The 22,708-nt window shown below is 42.1% G+C and overlaps 1 protein-coding gene across 5 annotated transcripts in view; it reads right to left on the bottom strand.

Annotated features, from left to right (window-relative positions):
• Nucleotides 1–22,708, bottom strand: part of DIP2C (disco interacting protein 2 homolog C) — a 288,350-nt gene that overhangs the window by 71,814 nt on the left and 193,828 nt on the right. For all 5 annotated transcript variants that reach the window (XM_033165106.1, XM_033165108.1, XM_033165109.1 and 2 more), the window contains 5 exons: nucleotides 10,547–10,678; nucleotides 9,724–9,843; nucleotides 9,137–9,334; nucleotides 5,912–6,003; nucleotides 1,624–1,734 (listed from right to left, as the gene is read on the bottom strand). In XM_033165106.1, the coding sequence (XP_033020997.1) occupies nucleotides 1,624–1,734; nucleotides 5,912–6,003; nucleotides 9,137–9,334; nucleotides 9,724–9,843; nucleotides 10,547–10,678 (653 nt within the window). The remainder of the gene's footprint in view (nucleotides 1–1,623; nucleotides 1,735–5,911; nucleotides 6,004–9,136; nucleotides 9,335–9,723; nucleotides 9,844–10,546; nucleotides 10,679–22,708) is intronic.

Here is a 22,708-nt window from a genome sequence, read left to right as displayed (position 1 = left end):
TTGCAGCAATTAACCTGTTCTCCGAGAGGTATCAAAAACTAATATGGACAGTAGCTTGGCAATCACATCCACAGGTTTCTTTAGTATTCAAGAATATAATTGAAGACTTGAATTTATTTAGAACAGCTAGGTGCTCATTCGACCTCTTTACCTATCTTGGGCTGTAATGCCTTCTCCTGCTCTGCCATGTTGAGCACAGTTCTATTTCCCTTGTGAGAGGAGACTGAGGCAAAGAAAGAGTTAGGCAGTTTTCTCCACCACCTAAGATTTTTGATGTTATGCTCTATAGCCATAGGTGGCTAATCCAATACCTCCTAAGAATGAATACACTTGAAAAAGTTTTTTGCCCCAAAGCATCATTTGCACCACTTGCTCAAAGCCAATCATGAGATCTGAGTCCATCAACCTACAACCATGAAACACTGAACAAACACTTAGACCTGTCGCCACTATTTTAATGCCATTTGAGTTAACTCTGTCAAGTCCCCAGTCCTATGAAGTGCCACTAGCAGGATTCCAATGATTGCTTGAGTGCTGTCCAAGACCCCAACAATCTTAATTTTTCATATGAAGCCCAAGTGGAGCTTGTAACTATTGCTTAAACATCTCTGGATTTACAAGAAAAATAACCAGGCTTTTGGAATCTTAGCTCCATAGTTTGAGCAGAGGCTGAAAGATTCTCAGCCCAAGTGTAAACTTAGCTCCATTTGGATTAGTATAGAACTTTGCAGCCATTAGTTTAAGATCATCCATCTCCAACAGGATTTCAACTAATTTAGCCTTTGTGCAGAGGATTCTTAGCCTGTTTTCATGATTCTATGTGCAACTGGAGCCTTTATTTCTGTGCACCTTATTATTTTGGAAATTTAGTCCTGGTGTGGAATGCTGGGCACTGTGAAACTGAAAGAAGACTCTCTGCAATTCAAATCCCAAAAACCGACAGTAAGGAAATACTTTAAAATAAGCCAACCAGCAGGTCAAAAAAGTAGTGAGCAAGCTGTGAAGCTCTCTAGAACTCTCCAGCAGCCTGACTTTTAAACAAAATTGGGGGTTTGGTATAGGAAATTTAGCAATTTCCTAGTTATGATGGATTTTGTATTTTCAAAAATGGGGGAATCAGTCATTGTAGATTTCTTCATACCAGCATCCCTAGTAAGTCTGCTTCATCTTCCTAAACTGCATCTTGTCACAGCAGATTTTATGGCTTTAAAACCAACCTAGTTCCTGCTGCTCCCTGCCCACACATAACAGCCAGCCTGATGAAGTGTACTGGACAACTTGAAAGCTTGCTTGCTATATGGACATTTTGGTATCATACGCCTATGGCTCTACTATAGACTTTTTATTGTGGGTCAACACGGCTGCCTTTCCTATCTGTGTGGTCTCCAAGGAAGTCTTCAATGCTCACAACCCAAAATCAAAATGTAAAATCTAGAAGACACCCGGCAGAGCTAAGAAAGAATAACTGGAGCATGTTTAGGAGGGTGACCTTTCATAAAAAAATAAGTTACATAAGGATTCCATTTTATCCCAAAACGCATGACCTACTCAGACGGGCATGTCATTTGGCAATTTGTTCCGACAGCAATTGTAACAAAGACAACAAGAAACCGTTTCTCTTACCTTTCTGGTAAGTGGCACTTCAATAGGTACAGGGACAACTTCTGCAAGCAGGCAGCCATAAAATGCTACCATAAAAGCAGCAGGGTCATTATTGGGAAATACTAGTGCTACCTGCAAAAGAGGAGGGAGGGGAATTAAGCAGAGGCTCCCAACACATTTTTCAACCTTTAGATAATGCACAAGAAACATTTCATGTGTATGACACACAACTTCACTTTGGTGTTTTAGTTTTTGAGAGGAAGCCTCTCTAGAGTGATCGATATCAGAAACACAAAGAGAGAAGGGTAGAGGAGATGAGATTTCGTAAAGTCAAACCAAGTCTTCTAACAAGAACGTTTCTTTGATATCTTTGGCTTAGGTGCATAAGCTATACTTTAAAGGTGTAAACTGCTGTGATGGTGCACCTCCAAACAGTTTCATTCAAGGTCAATAATATAACTCAAGATAGAAGATACACACATACCCTCATTTCAACAGACCCTCTTCCAAAAATAATGAAAGGGGGAAAGCATCTACTTTTAAACCCACCATGGTTTCAATTAATACCTGCATTATGCTTTCATTTTGATCATTTGCCAAAGGTCAAATCGACAAACTCTCTGCCTGCCTACAATGACTCGTAGAGGATGCTATTTCTTTGTTGAAAAATCACATTTCTAATCAAGCTCATGCAAAGGAACGCAACCTCCACCCCAAGCATTTTCCCAATTACAATTTACATTCCCATTTTTGCACTCTCTCCCTTCTGGGTGTCTCCATTGGGGACCAGGGATAGTGAAGAGATGCTCTTAAAATGGTAGCATGGTATTTAAGGCACTGACTTCAGACATAGCCTTGACAAAGTCTGAGCTCCTCCACACATGCTGCATGACCTTCCTCTTACTGCCCAAGGCTCAGGTGCATACATTGGACTAACACAAGTTTGCATGTTGAAGCTGTCCACCTCCTCGTCTTCGCCATGCATAAAAAGCCGCATTTCAGAAGAGGAGTCTGCATGGCCTGACTTGGCACAATTACCGGTATCATTGCCTTTAAAAAGGCAGGTGAGGTAGCAAGAGATCATGCAAACTGGGCAATGGTGCCTATGCGTGGGAAATTTAGTTTTGGAAATTCCGTAAAATGAAAGCACGATTTATATCACTAGGGGAACTTTGGATGCCTTTTTATGTTTTGTTATAACCTGCCCTTAGTCCCCAGGATATAATGAAGTAAAAAAATAAAATATCCAGTTTCACTGTAACATCCGGTAATCCTCATCAAAGGAAATGTACAGAGCGGGGGAAAGCCTAGCTGTGCTGTCATCCTCATGGCTTCCCTTGTCTTACTCTCTCTGGGAGCTGCTTCAGCCCACTACTGCTATGGCTTAGAGACTTAAACACTGTCATAAATCAAGACGAAAGATTTCGTAGACCCGTCTTGGCTAAATGCCAAAGCAGAGAGTGATTTAAATTCAACATCTGCCCACTTTTCTCTTTAGTTTAATTCTTTATGATTACTTATGAACACAAAAATGAGGAAATAATTTATTTTCTGTAGGGCTCGAACCAACATCGCCCCCCCCCAAGCCCACTTGTCAAGTACAAGGGCAGCATTCTGACGTTAAGTAGCTTAAAGGGTAGAAGAAGGGGGGGGGAGAAATCTCCATACCTATGCCATAACTGGGGATAAAGTTGCAAGAGACTACAGGGGGAAGGGCAAAACCAATGGGATTAAGGAAACTCCTCAGAGCTTAAAACTGTTCCTTTCACTATTTTGGGAGGGCTCTCTTTGCACAATGCCAGTCACTTGCCCAACTTCCATCAACGAAAGCTTAGCAGCAGCAGCAGCACCAATGTTCCAGCTTTGTTGAATGGAGCCATTTAGAAAAATGCTCTCAAGCTGGGAGGCAGGGACTCTGTGTGCACAGAAATATAGCATATTGCTTTTAGTCGCTTGCTTTGAATGTATGCGGGTGTTTTTGTTTTTGTTGTTTTTCCTATTTAGAAGGCAGCTTGCCCCAACCTACAGGAACCAGGGACTTTAAAAATAAAATAAAAAATAAGCACGTTCTGTAACAGAGAATTTTCTATACAGAGTAATGAGTGTTCTTGTGCAAATTTGGGCTGAAGAATCAGCTGTACAGAGACTTAAGGCTTCTTATGCACAGGAAGTGAGACTTTGAAGATCCCAGGAGGACACGCTTTCATATTTTGCCCTAGGCTTGATGTGATCAGGGTAGCTACCTGCAGAACTCCTTAAAAAAACCCAGCAATTAGCACTACCATCATGAACGACAAGCTCCTCAAAGGCAACCAATGCAGAGAGTACCTCTCAGTACTATTTTCCCTACAGTATTTTTTAACTTTGCATTTATTGCCATTAAGTAGTTTTTCCCATCAGGATGATACACATAGGATAAGAGAATTGCCTGTATCTGTGCGCATGCGCACATATAGGAGCAGCTTTGAATGTGTCTGATGACTGGTCCAATTTTGGCACTGACACAGGGATAGGGGTGTGTGTGTGTGTGTGTGGCAGTTCATGCACAGAAGCCTTCAGGAATGTGCAGGAGATGGGAACTAAAACAGTGGCATACACCAGCAAGAGATAGGAAGCAAGCAGCAGAGGTGGTGTCACATGGGGAAATGGAAAGCAAATATTGGATGCTGAGGTCAGTCAACGGCAGGCAAATGAGCAGCAAGTATAAATTGAGAGAAAATCAAGCTGGCAATGCAGGGGCAGTGGAAACTCACTTGAAGGAAGCAAAATCTTACAAGTATTTAGCAGAAACAGGCAAAAATGGACTTTAGACAGGGATATTGTGAGTTCAACTGTCTTCAAGTGAGACTCTTGGTTTTTCAGGATTGTCTCACTTTTTTATTGGGCAAGGGGAGACTGGATATTTATTGTATGGGTATATCAGAGACTTTTGCTAAAAGGAAGTAAGTGCAGCATATGAGCCTAGCTGGCAACATTATACAAAAAGTGTGCTCACATCTCAATATGCAAAATCAAGGCAAATGTGCAAAATGCCCCCCCCCCTTTAATTTAATAACGCAGACACGTTTGTTTGCTTTTACATTAATTCAGGGAAACATAAGGAATCTAAAGATTATGTATAAAGGAAAGGATTTCCATGAAGGGAAGGGGGTGGTGGTCCTAAAGGAAATTTTAAAGGGGCATGTTGTATGCAGAGTATACACCTCCCCTCAGCATTAAGGAAACATGGAAAACTGTCCCCAATGTCCCCATTTATTTTTATTTTTATTTTTTGAACTGAGGCAAGTGTGTGTCTCACACTCCTGAGAAAAGCTCTGAAACTTAGTAGCCAACATGGAGCCTCCTAGATGTTGTTGAGGTAAAACTCCCATGTTTCCTGACCACAGGCTATGCTGATGGGAGGTGGAATCCAGTAGCAACCAGTGGATTCCACATTAGGTACCCCTTCTCTGGACTGTGACCCACCCAGTCATTGTAGAGTTGAACAGAAATGATGAGGACAGGGCTAAAATGTATAAAACACATCTCCTGGCACCCCCAACCCCAAAGTAGCTATGCTCTTACGCCAACTTTCCCTAATTTCAAATAGGATTTTGTTTCTTTAACCAGTTTTGCTTAGTATCTTATTACAGTGGTGCCCCGCTAGACGAAAGCCTCGCTAGACGAAAAACTCACTAGACGAAGGCATTCGTCTAGCGGAAGGCTGCCCCGCTAGACGAAAAAGTCTATGGGGCTGCCTCGCAAGACGAAAAATTTTCGTCTTTTTTTCCTCTTTTCGTTTTGCGGAGCGCGGCTGCCATTGCCGCTCTGCAAGACAAAAAACCCGCTAGACAAAAATTTTCGCAGAACGAATTATTTTCGTCTAGCGGGGCACCACTGTAATTATCTAGCAGCATTCCTTGGTTCAAGCCTGGCCTCTTCACAAGGCCCTCATTGTTTCAGGGTCTCCAATACACACAGCCCCATTACCAAAATTAATTTCATCCGCATGATAAACACTCTTCATATAGGGAAGTCTTTGTGTCACAGAGTAACTTGTTTGAGAGAGAAAAGAGCAAGGAATTTCCCCCCGACCATAAATAGACTTCTGAGGTAAATTTTCTGCAACCCGCCAACCATTAGTGAGCAATAGGACACGATCGTTTAAACGTGTTACACAGAACTAAAACATCAACAGTTGACTGATCTGCTCCAAGGTTAGAAGATTCACTATGTACCCCAACTCAAATACATAGCTTTTACCTCCATGTGTCTTTGATGTCAAAAGTGACATACTATTAAGGCTTGCAATGAAAGAACAGGCACTTACCCTGTCTCCTGGTCGCACCATTGGTTCTTGCTTCGTGCCCAACTTATGTAGTATGTTGTATGCAACTTTCATACTACGGGTCCAAAGTTTGCCTATTCACAAAACAAATGTGTGTAAGTATTCCCATTAAGGTGGGCTGTACAGTTTCATTCCAAAAGGATTCAAAACACTCCTTGTGCACACATTTGCCGAAAGCCTTTATTGTTTTCCAAAGGAGAAATGTGCAACATACCACAAACACTGTACTTCCTGCTATAATATCACAGAATGATCACTCCAATCCTCAAGCTAAACTTGATAATAAAGAGGACAGGTATAGAACAAGTGTGTGCTAAGAAGATGAAAACTGGTGAACCATAACTTCACTACCATTTTAATTGTAACTCAATTTAATTTTATAGCCAAGTGGAAACTTCCATTTACCGGTATATTATGGAACCGAAAGTGGGAGAACTACGCAACTGCTGTCTTGTCAGCACAAGTGAGTCAGTTCAGTTTCAGTGTGCCTAGCCCGGTTAATTATTTTGTTCCCAGCCGCTTTCCTATTGGCAAGCAGTATCATGGCTACTTATGAAGGGCAAAATTAATGGGGATTTTTCCTGAGCAAGCTGTTCTGAAAATTGCGTAAGAGCATGGCTTGCGTAGAGGAAAATGTTCTTCTGCGGCTGTGCCAATACAAGTTCAAGAGGTAGCAACATTTGGCCCAGATTCAATTGCGGCCATAACCAAGGCATTAGTCACCTTTAGTCTTTAGTCTGGATCAATGTCATTAAGCCTACTGAGAACATTCATACAGGTTATTTCCACTTCCTACAAAATGCCAAAATCTTTCCCCACCAAACTGTGATTGTTTCCAAGCGGTGCCTTTCACAATGAAGCCTATAGCTACAGAAGGTTAACAATGGAATGCTTCAAAAATAAATAAATAAAACCAAGCATTTGCAAGCAGAATTTGGGAAAGAAGAAATGTTGAGTTCCTATTAACTTTACTGAATTAAATTGTATGTACAGCATGAGGGAACAGAAATGCACCTGAGGCGAGACCATCTCAAGAGAGACAAAGCTCTTTATACGAAACAGTTTTGATATAAGTACTTGCTTCAGAACAAGGTGGGCAGATAGTCAAGGACCTCCTCCGAGAAATATTAGGGAGCCATGTCCTTGAGATGCTTGTTTTCTAAATGTGTGTTTCCTATGTAGTATACTCAAACAAAAGATATCCCATTTGAGTTCTTTTTCAACGTTCTTTTTCAAAATGTCTAGACTGGCTCTAAGCAACTTTTAGTAATTTTAATTGGAATTTATGGGCATTTAGAAACATTGGGAACTGCCGTATACCATCAGACTGTTTGGGTCCAGGCAGCTCAGTACTGTCCGCACTGGCTGGCAGCAGACTGCCAGGAATTCACCCATGGAGCTTCAGCTCTTCCTCTACTTAAGCACTTAAGTTTCACACTTTCTTTTAGCAGAGACAAGCAAAGTGATAGCATGTTTGCAGATTACTAGCTCTTGCGTAGATGCAATTCAGTGAGTTCTGAAAACCCGAGCTTGCTCTTGGCAACATTTACCTGAAGAGAGCAGGCCCCATCCCTAGTATGTATATAGGGGGAACATACTGTTTTTCATCTGATCCCAAGTAACCCTACTTTCAAACTGGTAAGTCTGCCAGACTTCTTAAAAAGCAGAGGTTGACTATGGTGCATTTGCATCATTAGGCACAAAGCCTTCTGGCCAGGTCATTTCCTCACTAGTGCCTTCAAATGTGTTAAGTGTAAAGGCTGCCCCGAGCAGCGCTTGTGGGCAGACAGGTGTGCCAGCAGAGAAGCAAACTACAAAATTAGTTTCCGTATAATGTACAGTAGGATTGTCACCACCACACGGCACAACTCAGCCACAGCAAACCAGAATACTCTTACCAAACCTATGTACAGCGGTTCCACGTTTGCCAAAAGACAGCTGCAAATAATCGTCAATGGTTTGATTCTTTTCAGTATCACAACAAACACAACAGCTTATTGATATGGTCTGCATCATATGACCCTTGTGACATGGGTTCTAATTCCACTAGCATTAAATAAGGAACGACCAGGATGCGACGCCCAGAAGAGGACATGGCTTGGGCGAGGATTGGCCCCTGCTACCAAGTGCCAACAGGATGGGGCTGAGAGTAGCCCAACTCAACACTGTACAAGCAAAAGGTGCTGCGCTGAGGTCCGTAGCAGCCTCTGCAAAACGGTAACTGCACAGGCGGCTACAGAGTATGTATTTAAGACAGATAATTGTACATTTGATTAAAGGCAGAAGGAATTACTTTAGAGATACTGTGCACATTAGTCTCACTAATTATTTCTGTGCTGGTATACATAGGCAAACACGTTGTGTGAAGAGTATGCAGTGCATATGACTCACTGCTTCTTGAACCCTTGCAATGATTTAAAATTTGATTTTTTTATATCAATAATTTCACTCACAACACTCAAGACTTTTGCACATCTTCAGGCATGGGAAGTCTTTGCAGGGTAACTTGCATTTCAATAAAATCCAATGAAAGAAAACCAGCCAGCCTTAGATATAAATAAGGACATGCTCTATAACAGGGGTTGGCAAGGTTTACCTTGCCTGGGCTGGTTCACTCCAGCAAAGATCCCTCTGTGACCCGGATCGTGCGCATGCACGATTTCCGGCACCGCAGAAGTGAGTCTCCATGCTGCGCTGGTTTAGCGCAGCGCGGGGGGACTCGACAAGCGGGCAGCTTGGTTTGGGGGCAGTTCGTGGGCCACTTAAACGACCCCCGTGGGTTGCTTGTGGCCCATGGGCCTTAGGTTGCCAACCCCTGCTCTATAAGGAATCAGACTAATATCCTAGCCCAATTGACACAGGCTCTCCAGAATCTCTCAAGGAGATTTTACCCCACCCCACCCCCCAATTATTGAAACCAGCAAGCCTGTTAAGTGGAGAGTTCTGGATTCAGCATGGAGCTTCACAAAGTCAAAGTATGCCCCCCTCCAATGAGCTACATACTTTCCCATCAGCTGTACCCCCTCAGATAAATGTATAAGTACATAACTTCAAAAAAACACAATAGATGTGTGGGGGTTTTTTAAAGATCTGAGTAAGTGTAAGATGCATATTTGGTAATGATCAAAGACGAAAACACATTTTCAGAGTTCTATTTTCTTAAGCTAGGGTATGGGGAGTGGCAAGGAAATTCAAAAGGTTGCTGACCGTAAGTGAGAATATATAGTGGTTTTCCATTGGTGTCCATAGTGGTTAGACAAGGAGCTTTCGGGGAAATGGTTCCCCATCGTTGCAATGCTGCTTCAAGAGATGGAGGCCAATTCGTAACCACGCCCAGCTGTTCTCCACGCATCGCCAACATCTGCGCTCCCTCTGGCTTTGGTTGGTTTGGGTCTGGCTGTTGAACTTACAGTTGTAAGAGACCGTTACTTCATGTTTTTTTAATGCCATGCTTTATTATGCCTATTGATAATTCAACATCTGCTTGTGAGAAATCAAATGATGTACATGCAATGTGAAACAACTCTGTCCTGGTTTCTGATCTTCTTCTGTACACCTCCTATACTCAACCCTGCAACCACACTGCTCCTTTCTCAAACACAAACACACACACACACACACACACACACAGGCCGGCAGATCAAATGCATAAAAAGCTAGTTTGTGCAATTAAAATCTGAGTTCAGAATCCAAGCTCACTTGCTGTAAAACATTTTTTCAAGCACACAAAAAAATGAACAGTACTTTTACAAACCCAGTACAAAAACTTGGTCAGGGGAGTCAAACTATTTTACCTTCTAATAATTCTTCGAAGTCGTCTACAAAGAACTCTCGTAATGGGGGCCGTTTGGGTCGTTTTAAGGTGTTGACCAACTGCTGAATTTTTGCCGACACTCTGCTGCTTACTGGAACTCCTGCAGAAAAGAAAATTGACGCAAGTTTTCAAGCAGTAGGCATGCCTTCCAGTTCCAAGCAGAGGAGAAAAGCATATCAGCCTGAAGGCAAATTCAAATAGGCAGGTTAGCTAGTTGTACACCCCTGACAGCTTGTTACCTATGGACTGGACAAAGTTCCAAGATGAGTAGCATCTAGTACAAAATGGCAAATAGCCTTTTTGCTGCCATGACCTTTATAACCTGGGAACTGCTGGTCATGGGTTACAAGCATGGTCGAGCCAAGGTCCACTGTCACTGGACATCTAAAATCATATATGCCTCCCAGTGTAGATATAACCCTACTTTGGGTTTAGGTATACAGGTACTGTCTGCCTTTTAAAACATCCTGTTAATTGGTCCAGGAAGCAAATTCCACCACCTCTAACAAATAAGCAATTTCACTAACTAGATATAGTGGGTACTCTTATTAAACAACTTGTTTTTTCCTGAGTTTTTTCACGTCTCTGAGGTTCTCCTTCCAGTTCCAGTACCTAAAAACATGCCAAACACAGATATTTCACACTTTCTTCTCTTTCCTGGTCATCTTCTTGGCAGAAATGTGAACTCTCCCAAACTCCTTTTTTTTGGGGGGGGGGGATATTCATATTAAATGGCCTATTGAGCCAAACATTCCCTCCTGTGGTTCATGCACTCCTACATCATTTTTACAAGCCATAATTACCATCGCCAGTTTCCATAAGTTCAGCATTTCCATATTTTGGCGCCACCCTCGATGTTGAACCTTGTGGTCTTTCTACTTGTATTGAGTGTTCTGAGGTGTAAGTGGTAACATCTGGAGGTGCGGAATGGTTTTCTGCAGAAATAAATTCAAACCTTTTAATAATCTTTTCACACACTTTTGAGTGAAGTTGTCTTACTACACAATCAAAAAACTTGTTCTATAAAGTTAACACTTTCGTAACATGCTGTTGCTGTTAATACACTTTTGCATTTAACGTAGAACCAAAGTTTCAGGAATTTAGATGAAAATAGTCTCACTTAAAGCCCATAAGAACGCAAGGAGAGCCCTGATAGATCGCACCAAAGGCCCATCTAGTCTCTTCCGTTATCCCAGTGGATGCTGGATGCCTCTGGGAATCCCACAAACAAGACCTGAGAGCAACAACACTCTCCTACTCATGGTGCACAAGTTATGCACTCAAGCTGCACAAGAGTCTGTAGCCACGAAAAAGAAGAACGTTCCTCGAATTGAAAGCAGGATAAACATTAAACTAAAAATAATTTCAGGTACCCAAAGATGCATTCGTTATTTGTTAGACTGGAAGAAGCTGGGGTATTGGAGAGAACCGGCCACCTAAAATTAAAACATTAATATGTTGTTGTTGTTGTTGTTGTTGTTGTTGTTGTTTAAAAAAGGTCTATTACATGGCGAACAGCTTCTGAAACCAAGGGTAGTTGCAAAAAGAGTTTGTGATATGACCCAGTGGTGGTGGTCAGAGGGGATGTGTTCAGAGTAACACAATAACTGAATGCACATCTGATGAAGTAGACTCTAGTCCATGTGCCATAGTAAACTGGTTAAGTCCTTAAGGTGACAGAAGACTCTGGTTCTTACATTTTACTGAGTAATACTTTTTGTGTCAGCTTAAGACTCCAATTTCTAGGCACACATAAAAGTAAGTTCCTACTTTCTCCTCCTCCTACTTAGAAGTAAGATCTGCTGGAATCACTGGGGCTCACTTCCATACGAACAAGGGCAGGTTGACGGCACGTGGCATTCAGTATTATTGCAGCCATAGTTTCACAGTTTGATTTCATTTTAAATTTTAAAAAAAGCATTAAACGCTAGGACAACATAAAAAGACTCGGTCATCTGTATGCTTTAGTTGAGATTCCTGCATTGCAGGATGTTGGACTAGAGGACCTTTGTGAGGTCCCTTCCAACTCGATGATCGTACGTCCTACAGGTGTGCGACTTCTAACGATTTGTGTGGACCAAGAGCGTCAGCCTATTTTTAGACGCAGTTGCTATTTTGATTCTTTCTCAACAGCACAGGCTGCATTTCCAGAAGCCAGCATGACTTGGTGAGTGACCTGCCTTGTGACGTTTGTTAAACAATTCGCAAGCTAATCCTCTCCTTTCACAGCTCAGTAACCCACCACTGCTTTCCCAATTTATTTTTTCCCCTCGGCCGCTTTTCGGCTTGCACTCTCTGCGGCGTCTTTTTTGAATCGTGCATAGCTACAGGAGGCAGGAAGCGACACCATCTCATGCTTAAACAAGTTTCCTATTCAGAAGGCTAAGTGATCAAAAGTGCCATCCCATCAAGAGGGGATGGTGCCATGCCCCTAAGCCATACTGAAACCATTAGGAATAATTGCCATTGAGTTTAACCAAGGCATAGATTTCTAAAAAGGAATACATGCTCCATTATCTACAGATTCAAGACGTCAGCGCTCCAAGGAATCATGTCATTACAGGAAGACCATCTCTAGCACAAGCTAATCACACCATTCCCTCCCTTTTCCAGCATTGCTGGTGACCTAGATCATGGGCGGTGGGGGCAACAACACATAAAACAAGCAATTGTTCTTTTCTTCAACCACATTATGATTCCTATAATTATTTGGGCATTGGTTTCTCACTTCCAATTGCTTTGCTCAATTTTTGTTTTGTCGGCTGCCTAGAGAATGCCAAAGGAGAAGCAAGATATAAACATTCAAAGCAATGAGGCAAAAATCATGGGATTAAGACACGGCTGCCCACTCAATACAATATATTCCAAGGCATCCATGTCAATAGATCCAACACAATTCACACAGAGCTGAATTCAGATGTAACAGGGCAAGATGGTAAATGTCCTGCCAACAGCGGTCTACAGGTGCCTACTGAGAAAATAGCTAGAGTGGAATCAACTGGAGGAAGATTCTGCAATTATCCTTTGCATCATGAGTGGGTGCATTTAGCCTGAATATCTATTTGAGGTTATTTCTGGGTTATTTCTTGTTACAATCTTTAAGAGCAATCTTTGCAAGAAGAGTAGCTTGATTCAAAAACATGAGGAGCACTTCAAAGTGCACATGAATGGAATGACTGTACAAGATACCTGAAATATTTTCCTACAAGTATGTGAGCTTCAGCTATTTATGTACAGCGACAAATTGCCTTTGTACATTGATGATGAATTACTCTTTAACTCCCAGGTTTCTGAAGAATAATAAACTATGTCAAAGCCAGATTAAAGTGGTTGGGGGTCCAGATGCAGTTCCCAAAATATGTGTCCCTTCTCTCCCCACCCCCAAAAAGCACACATGATATAAGGTACTAGAAAATACATTTTGTGATATCATAAAGACTAACAAATCCATTATGGCATAAGCTTTTGTGGACTAAAAAAGTATTCTAATCTTGTACATCTCTCGAAAAACAAACAAGCTAAAAACTGTTTGCCAACCTTGATGGAAAAAGAAAGAAAATACCCTAAGCCCATGGAATTTCACATTTTAAACTCAATTACTTCCATTGTTGTTTTGCTCATTTCCCACCACCTGCATTAATACAGTTCCAGAGCTTTCAACCAGTTTTAACCTGGCCTGAGTTTTAGATGCAGAAGTTCCAATAGCGTTCAACTGTGAGCTTAGACATGCTCTGCTGACTGAGCTTGGGTTAATATGCACAGGGGACTGATTCCTAAGAGGAGTTGTCATAACCCTGTAGTCACTAGGAGTAAGGGTCTGTGGAAAGCAGAACAATTTGCTTCCACTAAAAAAAAATGATCAGGCCAGAATCCTATGGGAAACCAGCAAGAAGGATTAAAGCACTTTACCCTCCTGTGGTTTCAAGCAACAGGTATTCAGAAGCATTGCTGTCTCCAGCTGTGGACCCAGAGAGTAGTCATCATGGCTAGTAGGCACAGTCAGTATTCCCCCCCCCCAATTGCTCAGTTAAAAAATAAAACAAAATAAAGCCTTCTCCTATTTTCCAATGTTCTGCCCCAACAGCAAAATCACTGAGGTAACTAATGGGTTTTTTTAAACGCTATTTCTCTCTCTCTCTCTCTCTCTCTCTCTCTCTCTCTCATTTACAATTTGATTGTGTCAAAATTATTATTTGAATTTATACCCCTCTTTTATAAAACAACTTTAAGCCAAGTTCTTGCTGGCATCCGTTTTGTCTCAGGAGACGATGGAAGAAACAATGTAGGCTGCTTATATTTTAGTTCAGCTCGTTCTGTACTGATAAGGATCCCCACACCACGAACCTTCCCCCCAGCTTCCTCACTAGGAAGCAGAGGATGTAATCCTGTGCTTTCTTACCTGGGACTAAGCCCCACTAAACATAGAGAGATTTCCTTCTGAATAGACCTATATACTACTGTGTTGTTGTTGTTGTTGTGGTTCAGTCGTGTCCGACTCTTCGTGACCCCATGGACCAGAGCACACCAGGCACCCCTATCCTCCACTGCCTCCCGCAGTTTGGCCAAACTCATACCAGTCACTTCGAGAACACTGTCCAACCATCTCATCCTCTGTCGTCCCCTTCTCCTTGTGCCCTCCATCTTTCCCAACATCAGGGTCTTTTCCAGGGAGTCTTCTCTTCTCATGAGGTGGCCAATACTACTGTACTGCGAGTTAACTATATTGTACAGTGAATTCTTAATGAGTACCTGGACTTCAGCTCATGCATGGAAAGAAACCTGTCCAGAGGTGACATGTGCCCATTGCAACTGGCAAAGCAAAAGCCTAGGCAGACAGCTGAGTGACAGTGATATCCCTTGGACTGTTTGTAAGAAGGCAGGTAGGGGGCAGGTAGCAGATAGGCTGAGCTAGGTAGGGCAGTGCCCCATTCACCCAAATGGACCAGCATCCCCTGGACATGCCTAAGCCTCTTTGCCTAAGCCACAGGATTTAGCAGGTCTCAGGATCTATGGAAATTCTAAAGGCTAGAAACAATTCTTATAGTCAAAACAATGCACTTGTCAATCAGACTTCACTCACTGGCTAAAACACTGAAAGGTGAGAGCAACTAGGTCTGCCTATCTTACAGAAATTGCTTAGAAGGTTGTCTGCACGGTTTGCTCCAACTTTACTTGTAGGAAGGAGTGTGTGTGTGTGTGTGTGTGTGTGTGGATGACTGCAGGCACGGACCATGCTGTCTATAAAAAGCTATGTGGAATTGCCTTCTGTTCTTCCCAATCCATGGTAAGATGAACAAGAGGTTTGTTGGCAGGGCAGCCAGCTACAAAGCTTGGAAGAAGTGATGAAGTTAGCCAAGTGGTTCAGTGCCACCGTCAACCATGATGTAGCTGGAAGAATGATTGGAACTCATCCCTCCTTCTGAACTATGACTTTTCGCAAGGGTCAAGCTTCTGAACAGCAGGAGGAATACCAAATGCAAACTTCCCCATCTGCACCTGTTCACTGTAACTCTTGAACTACACAAAAAATGTGGTGGTGGGCGAGAATGCATTTTGCATATTGCGTCTGTCAGTGAAATTGTGTATTGCATGTTTTGCAAATCGGAAAGAGAAAAATTAACTCTGTAAATGTATGCACTGCCTAAATGGCTTTAAGATGACATACCAGATCCAAAATAAAAGTCATTTAGAGAGAGTAGCCGCCAAGCTATGCTGAGGACTCAGCCTCTGCTACGAGAGCTCAGCAGGCCCATTAAGTAAAATTAAGTTGTTTCAGAAGAAAAATGACTCTGATCAACATATGTTGATGATAAATATAGGAACAGTGACAGCTGTAAGACTTCAAAGTACATCTTCCCTTCACAAGCATATTCATTTGCATTGCCCCACATCCCGGTCCCTTTCAATAAATTCAATCTGTAAGCCCACAAGTTCAAACAGCTGCTCTCCAACAAGAACTAGAGACATTTCTGCCACCGGATCAAAATGGTCTGCATCATTTTACTAGGGGAATAAGTTACAATTCACTGCAGAATTAAATTAAAATACTATAATTGCATCTTGCTTCTGTTTGGTTGCCAATCAGGCTCTCATTTCATGTCAGGCCTGAGTGATGCAAGGGGGAGGATGAAAAAAGATTATGAATTTGCCATGTGGCAGGTACTTTAGGTAAACAGATTAGGAGAAGTGTGGTGCAGCAGCAACTGGGCCAAAATAGGGGTATATTGTATTTAGATACAATAAAGTCACCACAGTAATGGTCAATTTTGGGGGGTGGGTAAAAAAAAAATTGTCCTGAATTCAAAGGACAGAGTTCCCACCTTCAGTGGAGTTACATGATTCAACCATTTTGCACATGAAAAAAATAAAATAAGAATCCAGCCAACTTCTGAGCCAGCCAAAAGGTGTTCTGGTGTCTGCCAGCTCTACAAATCTTTGATGAGCATTCTAGCCAGAATGCTGCATAGCCACCTTTCCATTACCAAAAATAAACACTGCTGGGAACTGGGAATTCCCTTTTCAATTCCAGTTACTAGAACAAAGCATTGCTCGCAGTCTAAAATTAGCACATTTAAAGAAAAAAGGTTTGGTCATCCAATACTTTCTTCTTTATGCAATGGCACTTCCATAATTTTGCTTTTCCAGTGGTCAGTAACTACCAAAAGCATTGCCTTCGTTGCTCTGTTAAAATTCCAACAATTCCCATTAATTGGCTTCAACTTCTGTGTTTTTGACTATGTCGTCTGTTTTTTAATCAGCCTGCACTCTTTCATTTGTACAACAAATCCCACCACTATTCCCAGTCTCCAGGCGAAGGTGTGTACAGTGGGCACCACCCAGCAGTTAAGAGGTAGAGAGCTTGGGTGGTACAAGATAAGTGGTGCTGGGAAACAAGAATAATGTGACAAAATAATGTGCTTATTTAAAGACCACCCTCAAAAGGCAGTTTGGCAGTGGCCCTTTGCCTTTCCAGCATGTGCATGAGCAATACAAATAAAGTGAAACAAAGATGACATGAAAACTATGTTGTCCCACTACCTTGGTTAGAATTTGATATGGTCATTGAAGAAGCCCCAGAGGGTTTTGAGAAGAGTTTGATCCTACTCTTGCTCAATAGCCTTGATATAATCTTAGTGAGTCCAATGTATGTATTCATTTAAGGCACAACTGAGGCTTCTGATGTAAGGGAATCTTAGTATTAGTATGTTTAGGATTTTTAGTGTTGAATTTCATTTTAAAGGACTAAAAATATGGGACACCACAGCAATACTTTGACACATGGTATTTTTGACAAATTGTGCACTAAAGCTTATGCAACTACCATGCGTGGAAGCTGGCCCTGGGAACTTGTTCCAATAATTCTCTACTAATTCTGTTTTAATTTCTGTTTGGAACATTATGCATCTGTTTCAAAGGATTTCAAAGGTTAACTTGCAAATGGAAATTTGCTGCCAACGACAATTGCTGAACTACTCTCTGTACTACATGAAGGATGTAATATTGGTCAAACAGAACTGAGCTCTAGTAATTACCTAGAAGTACCGTAGTTCCCCTCAATTTAATTGCAGTGCATAGAGGCATAAGAACTTGCTGTCAATGAAAGGAAATGTGGGACCATCCTGAGGATGCTTCAGCAAAGTTAAAACAGCACTTGAGCATGAGATGGACTTGGCACACAAGGTCCCAAGACTAACAGTCCCAAAGCTTCACACACACAAAAATATGCACATTTGTCTTTGGTTTCAGAAGCAGGATGTCTCTGGCTACCAGTTACTGAGAAGCACAATCCAGGAGAGTGCTACTGCACTCATGCACTGCTTACAGATTTCCCATATGGCCTAGCCATATGGCCGGCCGTTTTGAGAACAAGATGCTGGACAAGATGAGCCAGGGTCTCAGCAGGAGTCGTCTTCTGTGCTTATCAATGAGGGTTAACGTTAGACCTCCATAGTTGTGCAGCTACTCCCACCCACATCTTTACTGTGCTGGGCATAACCTCTGAAGCAGGGTGCTTGCTCCACCTAGGGAGCCTAACTGTGTGATTTAGAATCCTGGCCATTTAGGCTTCTTAACCATGCAGGCTTACTGCTTCGGAAGTTGTGTCCAACATGGCAATGGTGGGGAGCAATATGAGCCATGTGACTTTGGGGGCAGAGATAAACATGGGCCTCCTGCTGCCATTTTCTTTACACTTGGCCTCTTTCCATGAATTACACCCCAAGAGGGCTATTCTAAAGCTATAAAGCAATGCGTACTTTCCTGACAGCAAGTCTCATTGAATTCAGTGGGGCTGACTTCTGAGTAGCTATGCACTGGATTGTCTAGTCTCTCTGCCCTAAAGAGCCAAGCAGAATCAGTTTTTGTCTAGGATGCCCCCTTCATTTCCAATTGCAACAATTTCTGCCTGCTGCATTTATGGACACCTGCGTAAGTCAACAAACCACAATTCAAATAATAAATAGCACTGCATAAGAGGTCTGGACAACCCTTGGGCAAGTTTGCGGTTACTCTGAAACCCAGTTATATTTCCTGTTATGGTCCCCCATACCCGCTCGATACTCTTCCTTGGGGGTTCTTTAGCATCTGAACAAGGGGGTAAAGATTTCACCTTGGACCCTGATCCCTACTGAGTTCAGAATGGAATTTTTCCATTCTTCACAGCCAGAGGTATTGAGTGCTGCCTTTGAAAAATTCATATTTGTCACAATTAGCACTTTCAGAATGCTGCAGTTTGTCATAATACCATGTCTCCCACAGTCAGAGTAATTTACAGAGGGTGTTTTCCAAAGGGAAACATGGGAATTTGTATTTCAGCGTCATCAAAAGTACATTGTTATTTCTGAGTAACGGTGCTGGGAAGGGGAGATTGCCCCAGTGTGCTGTCCTATTTTTAGGGCATGAATGAAGCACTCTGATTACTGGACTGCTTTTCTTTAAAATCCTACCTTGTGGGCAGGAACACAGTCTGCAGGAATCTCTCTTCTTTATAATAAGAGAAAGAACTACCATTGGACCTATTAAAGTCAGACTTTCTATTCCATTTTCCAAAAAATAAAAAATGTAGGCTTGTACAATTTCTCTGCTCTGGGAGAGAAACTTGAAAGCAGCTTACTCCCATTCGCTACCTGCTAACAAGCATTTAAGGAGACCCGTCTTGCATTCCCATCATGAAGAGAGAGGTCACTCTGAGCACCTGTCTCCCATCTAATTAAGAAGCTGGAATTGAACTTCAGTCAAAACTACAGACGTGTCTGGTACCAATCTGGTCCTTCGATTCCTTTCACAGTCTGGTTTTTTTTTTTTAAAGGGAACTAGTGACTTGACACCTTTATACAAAGTGCCATTTGGATCAGTCTGTGCATTCAGCCAGTGAAAACGTGATTCACATGACAAGCCCATCGTGTGTTATTTATGCTTGCTGTTTGGAGAAACCTCCAAAATGAAGACTGAAGGCCTGAGCAGTCACCCAAACTGGGAAGAAAAGCCATCTTCAAATCTCTAAAGGGTCGTCACATGAAAGATGGAGCAAATTTGTTTGCTTCTGCTCTGGAGGGTAGGACTTGAACCAATGCATCCAAGCTACAAGAAAGGAGATTCCAACTAAACATCAGGAAGAACTTTCTGACAGTAAGAATGGTTCAACAGTGGAACAGACTTCCTCAGGAGGTGGTGGACTCTGCTTCATCTGAGTATTATTATTTTTTAAGCACAGACTGAATGGCCATCTGTCATGGATGCTTTAGTTGAGATTCCTGCAGACTGACCCTCAGGGGTACCTTCCAACTCTACAATTCTATGGTTCTAAATATGGAGTGGGTGGGATTGTGGGAGAGGGAATAAATACCTTGTTTCCTGGACATATTTGCCATGCACTGACCTTAACGTGTGCATGTGCAAAAGCAAAGTAGATCCTGCAAGTTTGAGGTTCACCCACTACCGATGAAGACAACAGTACTGAGCTAGCTGGGACAATGGACTGACTCAATCCAAGGGAGCTTCCTACGTTTCTAAAACAATCAAGCTAGGCCCTTGCAATTGGCAGAAACACACAAGAGGCCTTTCTCAGTTGTGGCCCCTGTTCTCTGGAAATTACTTGCTTTAGTAGACCTATATGGGATCAGGTATGATTTTTCTGGCCCTCTCCCATTTTCTGGGTTTTGTATTCACTTTATCAGCCACTTGTCTGCTTCAATCAATTTATGGGCTTTAAAAAAAGCGTATAAATATTCTTAGTAAACACACTTAAGAACCTATAGGCTCCCAGTTGGCTCACAACAGTCTTCTGGTAAAAAGGATCAGTTGGAGGAACCTATATTAGGTTTGTGTGCACTTTATCATGTGTGCGCACACCTGCCTTGAATGGCACCTGTACATGAACCCAGCCTGTGATATCTCCCCCCCCTCCCCCTTTGCAGCAGAAGGACCTGCATTCACAGATGTAATGTGTGTAGGTTCTAATCACAACCAGTGCTCTTCATTCAGGGTGCAAAGGAGTCCAGAATTTGATCCACTACCCAACTTTCTAGGGTCTCTACACTCTGGGGAATTATGAATTCAGGCATCAGTCTCTTGAGTATAACATCTTTCCCCCAACACCAACAAACATATACGAGAAAAGAAATAGCAAGGGTTACTGCGCCAAGTCTAAAATTAACAGCATGCCACATTATTTTTATAAAGATATATTTAAATGCAACATTCAGACATTGTGACTAATGCAACCTTTCAGAAATGGGATGAAATTTAATTCGTCATAACTTCCTCCTGTACTCCAAGAGGAAGTCACAGAGGAATTCCAAATAGGGACAATCACCTGTAGAGAACCTAAGAGGCTCCTGAAAAATATTTTGGAGAGCAGAGATAAGCTTCAAGTTGAGAGTTACATCAAAGGAATGCAGCATTCACTTAAGGATGGGGAGAAGTTGCTAAGTAGAACAAAATTAATATTGTAGAGAAATTAATAGGGCAATCCTATACATACCCACTTAAAGATAAATCCCATTGTGCTCCATTGGTGCATACTTACAGGAAAATGTGCATAGGATTGCAGCCTAATAAGGACACCTGCCAATTGTCCAAGACAAATAAGGACTTTAAAAAAAAAGTTGCAAAAGGAAACACTTCAAATTAGGAAAAATCCAAAATGTTTGTTTGTTTGTTTCTAGCTCCTTATTTCAGTTCTCAGGCATGGCATTAGCTACAGTATTTCAGGTTTTCCTACACTACTTCTTCTAGAAAGGCTACTTGCAAGCCTAACCATGTCATACTGAATTCACTGGAGCTTACACCCAGATGAGAGGGTTTAGGATTGCAGCTTAAATTATTATTAGCCTTGGTTTCACTCTCTAGCATTAAGGTAGGGGGGAACAGTTCATGCCCCTCTTCTCTTCCACAGAACATGTACTCCAACTGTCTCTATGCTATGTAATGTTCAGTAATACAACACAGGAATGCCAAGCCTGGGACACTAAGGACCCAAGCTTTCATATGGTAGGAGTAAACTCTGGAGAGTTAGTGTGGCTTGCACAGGACTGAAGGTTTACGTTTTACAAGGGCCAAATGTAGGTATCAAAGTAGCTGAACTGCTTGATGACCAAAGTAGGGGGAAGAGTCTTCCAGACTTCCCAGGAAAAAAGAGAAGGAACAGAGGTTCAAGATGTAGCACTCAAAACACTGAAATATCATCCAGTTCAGTTTTTATACTCTGTACCTTCTGTGCCTAAATTTCACCTCTCTTCTTACAACTCGAACAGAAAAGGTTTGGGGGGGGGGGTTCCTGCAGCTTTAATAGCTGCATAGAAGAGGGGATTTCATTATGGCAAGCTACACCTGCTAAAAATCCTCTCTTTTACACACGTTTGGAAGCTGCAAGGGCCTTGTCTTCTTTTTCTCATATCCTAGTTAAAAGGGCTAAAAACAAAAAAAAGGTCACTGAGAAAGCTTTTGTATTTTCAGAACCACCCCCATTGCTTCTTAGTGAAACCTCAATACAAGGCAAAATTCTAGGCCAGTTAAAGCTGTAATGGCTTAAGAGTAAGCCATATTTTAAGTAAATCTCAGAAATGCATAGGACAAAATTCAAATGTATAGAACCAAATACAAATCATCAAGAATAAATTGCATTAGGTTGCAATGGTCTTCCACCCTCAGAGACCGTCGCTGACATCTCCCCCTTTATTATCAAGAGTAAATCCTATAAAAAAAAGTGGGATTTACTTCCATGTAAACGTGTTAAGGATTAAGCTGGAATGTTTACTTACAAGTAATTCTCATGGGCATTGATGACACTTGCCTTCAATGAACTAGGTGCTGATTTGCAGGTCTAGCTCCACTCAGATGATCACCCATGTACAGTCACAAATCTCAAGCAAGAGGGCAGAGTAGGATAGCCACTGGCACATCCTGCCCCCATCATTTGGTTATTTGAACAGACCCTACAGATATAGGATTCTCCACATCAACACAAAACCTGCATTTGCAGGGGCCCCAACTGCAGGCAAATAGCTTATATGTTTGTATGGCCCATTCAATGTGAACACACCTCACCATGCAAAGGATGGAGCAGGGCCTGCTGCCCAGATCCCATTCTGCCCCTCCTATGCATGGTCATTCGACACGGCTAGCCACGTGAACAGAATTTAAGAACACAAAAAGAATTCCTGCCACATTTTTTCCCCAAACATCCCCCATTACAATCTTGACTAAAATATCAGTCTGCTCACAGATACTTAATACCATGTGCTTGCTCAGAAAGAGATATACTATATATTTTTTGTGTATAACACGCCCCCTATTTTGGGAGACTCCAAATTAAGAAAATGGGGAGAAGTTGTTGAGCTTTTGAAGGGGAGGATTGTCCAGAGTTGTGCCAATCCATGCAGAGACAACCAATAGACACCAACCATTGCCGCATCCACCGCCCAAGCGCAACTCACAATCTCCTGCTCACCAAACCGTGAAAAACT

Source organism: Lacerta agilis, chromosome 12 (assembly GCF_009819535.1).
Source record: "Lacerta agilis isolate rLacAgi1 chromosome 12, rLacAgi1.pri, whole genome shotgun sequence".
NCBI lineage: Eukaryota > Metazoa > Chordata > Lepidosauria > Squamata > Lacertidae > Lacerta > Lacerta agilis.
Note: the sequence above shows the minus strand (reverse complement) of the source record. Positions and strands in the feature narration are given on the sequence as shown.